Raw genomic sequence first — 5,034 nt, forward strand, 5'->3', positions numbered from 1 at the left:
GGTAGTTCTCTGCTGATGTGCTGTTCTAATTGTTTTTGGATAATCTTCAGTAGAATCTTGCTTTCATGTGAAATCAATGACACTGTTCTGTAGTTTTCACACTCAGTTGGGTCACCTTTCTTTGGAATGGGAACAAATATAGATCTTCCTTTCCTTTTTAAAGACAATAAAGCTCAGATATTGTTCAGCCCACAAAATGCCCCTCAAAGAAATCTAAAAACACATCTGAAATTTCAAGAGTGTTTATTGTATTATTTTGATGTGTGAAGACTTTTCTCCTTCCTCAGGAATGTGGTGAAGGAAAAAAAGCCTCGAGTTCCCCCTCCCACTTGCTTTTATAGCCCTTTCTTGAGTGCCCCAGTTAGGGCAGAGAGATTGGCGGTTGGGGGATCAGTCATTTGGTCGGCTTTTGATGGGCTGGCTACTTTGCCCGCCTTTACTCTTTTTGTGTCACGTAGACACTAGTTAATTCTTTACTTTTCAAGGACAGACCAGGCTTTACCCGGGGCACTCATGTTGGCCCTAAGCTAAGAATTTTTATAGCCCGCTTCTTCCTCTAGCATTAATGTGGGTTTATAAAAAATGGGGTTTCTGCTGTCCCTTCAATTATATTTATAGTATCTGGCATTTGAGTAACAATTTCTTGGCCTGCCAATGCATAAATAAGTCACCTAAAGGCAAAAAAAAAAAAAAAAAAAGAGAGAAAAGAAAAAAGAAATGACAAAGATGTTGGTTCTCATAGCTCATAACTTTAAAAGTTATTTTATAGGGTGAGCCATGTGTTCTGCCCCCAGTGGGGCGAGCCAGCCCGCTGGGTAAGCTCCTCAGCGCTGGATTGTACCATCCGACCCCTGGGTAGAAAAAAACTGCCTAGGGTATACAGAGTATTTTATTGAGGCTACTTTCCTCCACCCACTTCCCCAGTACACACATAAGTAACACCCCCCAAAGCCCTTCTATTTGTAACTAACAAGTTTGTTCTCTGTAGATTTGCTCCCTTTTCTATAGGTAACCTTAATACTTCGTTTTACTCCAGACCTGACCCTGAACCCAGTTCCAGAGACAAAAAGGAAATACAATGGTCAGTTACCGAAGCAAAGGAGGATGGAGCCTCAGGGTTCAGTTAGCCACCCCCACTGGACCCACCTGGGAAAACACTTTGCAGTCCAGAGGGGAGTAAATGTCAGGAAAATATCTTCTAACAGAACAAGAAGGCAAGCAGCTTCACCCCAAGACTACCAGCAAGGTGATAACGTGTGCTCCCTTTCCCCCTTCACATCAAATGCTCCCCCCCCATTCAGTATGAAGAAGCCAGAGAGTCTGCGCCAAATTCCCAAATAAGAAACCCACAGGTGAAAAAGATAGTTTGTATGATCACCATTGGACTATGCTTGCAATTGTCCTGAATCAACTGTTCCCCACTGGATCCTTTTCATCTCCTTCACATGCTTCCCCCACCAACCAAATTGTGCAGCCTTGTAACTGCATCCCTGCAATTCTCATCCCTGCCCATCCTCACCCTTCTGCTCCCAACCCTCACCTCCGTGTATCCCCAACATGTTTATCCCAATATTTTTTAAAAAGTTATTTTAAATATAAAAACATGAAAATAGAAAATATTTTTAAATATCAATCACAACATACAGATATAAAGTTCAGTGTATGTTATAATAGTTTTTCTGCATTGAGATATGTTATTGTTGGTTTAGGGCCATTATTTGGAACTCATACTTCTCATAATTATTCTATATTCAAAGAAATGGCTTCCATACAAAACAATTGAAGTACCATGACTTGGACCAGGTACATTTAGGTGACACCCCCTTTTTTAGGTCCTTAAATAATTTCTTGGCAGCATATCTTATCATTGCCATACATGTAATATTTTGCATACCTATATTTTATTTATAAGTAGACATCTTTCTGATATTCTCTGCTTTCAGTCAAGGAACACATGCTCTTTTGTTCTATATACTCTTTTAACCCCAGCCTAAATTCCTGATGTTGTTGTTGGTGTTATGTGCCATCATTTACTTGTGACTCATATTGCGACAGCTATGTACAACCGCCCTAAACTCTGCTCTGTCCTGTGCCAATCTCACTGTCTCTAACACACCCACCCTGATTATCCCAGCCACTGAATCAATCCACCTCATAGAGGGTCCTCCCCTCCTGTGCTGTCCCTCCACCCTCCCAAGCATGATGTCCTTCTCCAAGCACTGGTCCCTCCTTGCAACATGTCCAAGGCATGTCAGACGAAGCCTCAGAATCCTTGTCTCCCGGAGTAGCCTGGTTTAGCCCTCTCCAGGATGACCTGTTTATTTTCTTAGGCGTCCATGGTATATTCAATACTCTTCTCCAGCACCACAGCTCAATGGCATCAATTCTCCTTCTGTCCTCCCTAGTCATTGTCCAACTTTCTCGTGCATAACAAGTGATTGCAAAGACCAAGGCCTAGGCCTATATTGGGTGCATCGTAGTCTCCAGAGTGACACTAATGCTCTCCAGTACTTTGGAGATGTCCTTAACAGCAGACTTTCCCATTGCAATATGTCTTTTAATTTCCTGACTGCTGGTGTCAAGAGTGTTGACTGTGGAGCCAAGCAGACTAAAGCAGTGAACAATCTCAATCTCTTCACCATCCATTCTGTTTCTACCTAGCTTCCTGTTAATGTTCTATTCCATGTGCTTTTAGTTATATTGAGACAGATTTTACTTGTATACTATTTTAATGATTTTTTAAAAAATATAATTTCATCATTTTGTCAGAGTATTATTTTAAGAATGGGGGTAAATATGGATTGTTTCCAGTTGGTTAGTGCGTTAGCTGGCCTCCAAATTTCTTGGCGGGGTTGATCAGGGGTTGTATGTGTGTACAAACACTTCAACTGGTATTATGTCAAATCCTGGGGTACTATTTTTCACCAATGCATTCAGTACAGTTTGAACTACTCCTTTCAGTCCCACTGGTTCATAAGCATATACGTCTTCTGAGATGAATGAACACCAATCAATCCTTTTAATACAGTAGCTGTATATTCCTTCCATCTTCTATTAATACTTCAAGTACTGTTGAATATTTGTCCACAGATGCTTTCTGCAGTATCTTTTATAATTCACTACTATCTTGCCATGTTATTATTGTTGCTGTTATGTTCCCTCAAGTCATCTATTCCTCATAGAGACCCTATGAACAGTGGCTCTTTCTAAGCCAACCTCATCATCTTCAACACACCTGACCTCATTGCCACTGTCACTGGGAAAATTTATCTCATTCAGGGTTATTTATTTCCTGTGGTAACCCTTTACCCTTCCGAACATTTGTCTTTCTACAAGGACTGTTGCCTCTTGGCAACATTCCCAACTATTTTCCCATCATATCTTCCAATATGTAACAGTTATTCAATCTTTGCATATTGTTAATGGATTGGATATATTTTTGCAGATAACTGACCCCTTATTTTTGTGGAATATTCCTCATTTTGAATTTGTCTAGGTTAACAAATTTGTGGGATACTAAGTTGGATGCAAAGTGGGAAAGAGAAATCAGAAAGATTATTAAAAGTAAACAGTTCTGTTATATTCCTAGGTCCCAGAGACAGGGAGACACGGAGCATTTGGCACAGAGCCACATGAAGGGTTACACCTAAGTCCAAGGTAAAAAGTAAACTGTAACTGTAGGAAAGAATTTATATATTGCAAGAAGGATAAGATTAGATAAATTTGTAAATCATCTGGGTATTAGGAATTTCAGATAATTCTAAAATTTACAATGTATAGAGATTGCTCCAAGTTTCTGGATGCAAGGGTTCTTACTATTAGAACAGGTACATGAGATCCAGGAGCATAAAAAGTTTTTAATATTTGGAAAATGGATTTACTTTATTACTCAGGAAAGGGACTAGACTAGCTTCCAGCCAATGCTTCAACACTATGCCAACAGAGCATTTTCAGAACATGATGTTGCATTCTACTTTTTTTTTCATTAATATATTAAGCCTTAAGATGCATGGAGTGGAGCCTCCTGCCCCTCGCCATGGAGGAGATACTGCAGCAGACATCTGTGGTGAGTGGTCGCTTCCTTGGGGACCCCTCATATGAGTATGGGCACACGGAGATGCAGATGGTCAACGACGGTGACAAGGTCTTTGAAGAGGAAGTGGTGGTTCATATCAAGGAGGAGAACCGTTTGGTGTCCATCATTGACCAGATTGACAAGGCTGTGGCTATTGTCCCCCGAGGTACCTTCTTCAAGACTCCTTTTGGACCTACTCATGTCAACCGGACCTTTGAAGGACTGTCCTTGTCTGAGGCCAAGAAGCTCAGTTCCTACTTCCACTTCAAGGAGGTCGTTGAACTGAAGAAGACGTTACTTGAGAGGGCTGACCTGGATCCATCCCTGGATTTTATGGACTCTCTGGAGCACGACATCCCCAAAGTTTCCTGGAGCGTCCAGATGGAGAGAGGCAACACCTTGGTGGTGCTGCGCAGCCTGCTCTGGCCAGGCCTCACCTTCTACTATGCCTCCTTCACCAGAAACTACGGCTACATCTATGTGGGCACTGGGGAGAAGAACATAGACTTGCCCTTCATGCTATAAAATGCAGATGGACCTAGGATATTGCATGTAAAGTCTAAACATTATTTTCATAAATGTCTGTGAACTAGAAAAAAAAAATCCCCGAATAAACATAGCACTCCTTAAGAACAGAAAAAAGGTAGGAGGCATTTCACTCCCTGATTTCAAACCCTACTACACTGCCTTGGTAGTTAAAACAGCATGGTACTGGCACAATGACAGACACATAGATCAATGGAATAGAATTGAGATTCCAGAAATCAGTCCATCTATTTATAGTCGACTGATTTTTGACAAGGAGATGAAATCAGTTATGTGGGAAAATGACAGCCTTTATAACAAATGGTGTTGGCAAAACTGGAAAAATATCTGCAGAAAAATTAAACAAGATTCACACCTCACTCCATATACAAAAACCAACTCAAGGTGGATCATGGACCTAGGACTAAAACCAA

General features: G+C 41.0%; 1 protein-coding gene across 1 annotated transcript; it reads left to right on the forward strand.

The window, feature by feature from the left end:
• Window positions 1–777: 777 nt before the first annotated feature.
• Window positions 778–4,600, forward strand: LOC102867331 (radial spoke head protein 9 homolog). Its single transcript, XM_006878929.1, has 3 exons — window positions 778–815; window positions 3,497–3,564; window positions 3,999–4,600. The coding sequence occupies exons 1-3, from the start codon at window positions 778–780 to the stop codon at window positions 4,598–4,600; spliced, it is 708 nt and encodes a 235-aa protein (XP_006878991.1).
• The last annotated feature ends 434 nt before the right edge of the window (window positions 4,601–5,034 follow it).

The sequence above is a fragment of the Elephantulus edwardii genome, unplaced genomic scaffold, assembly GCF_000299155.1.
Source record: "Elephantulus edwardii isolate Elephantulus edwardi_28Jun2011 unplaced genomic scaffold, EleEdw1.0 scaffold00001, whole genome shotgun sequence".
Lineage (NCBI taxonomy): Eukaryota > Metazoa > Chordata > Mammalia > Macroscelidea > Macroscelididae > Elephantulus > Elephantulus edwardii.

Excerpts from the sequence above, each read along its gene's own strand:
- LOC102867331 (XM_006878929.1), top strand. The coding sequence starts at position 778 with ATGTGTTCTGCCCCCAGTGGGGCGAGCCAGCCCGCTGG. Across the intron at positions 816-3,496 it reads GGGGCGAGCCAGCCCGCTGG|GTTAACAAATTTGTGGGATA; the intron begins GTAAGCTCCTCA and ends GAATTTGTCTAG. Across the intron at positions 3,565-3,998 it reads AATCAGAAAGATTATTAAAA|CCTTAAGATGCATGGAGTGG; the intron begins GTAAACAGTTCT and ends TAATATATTAAG.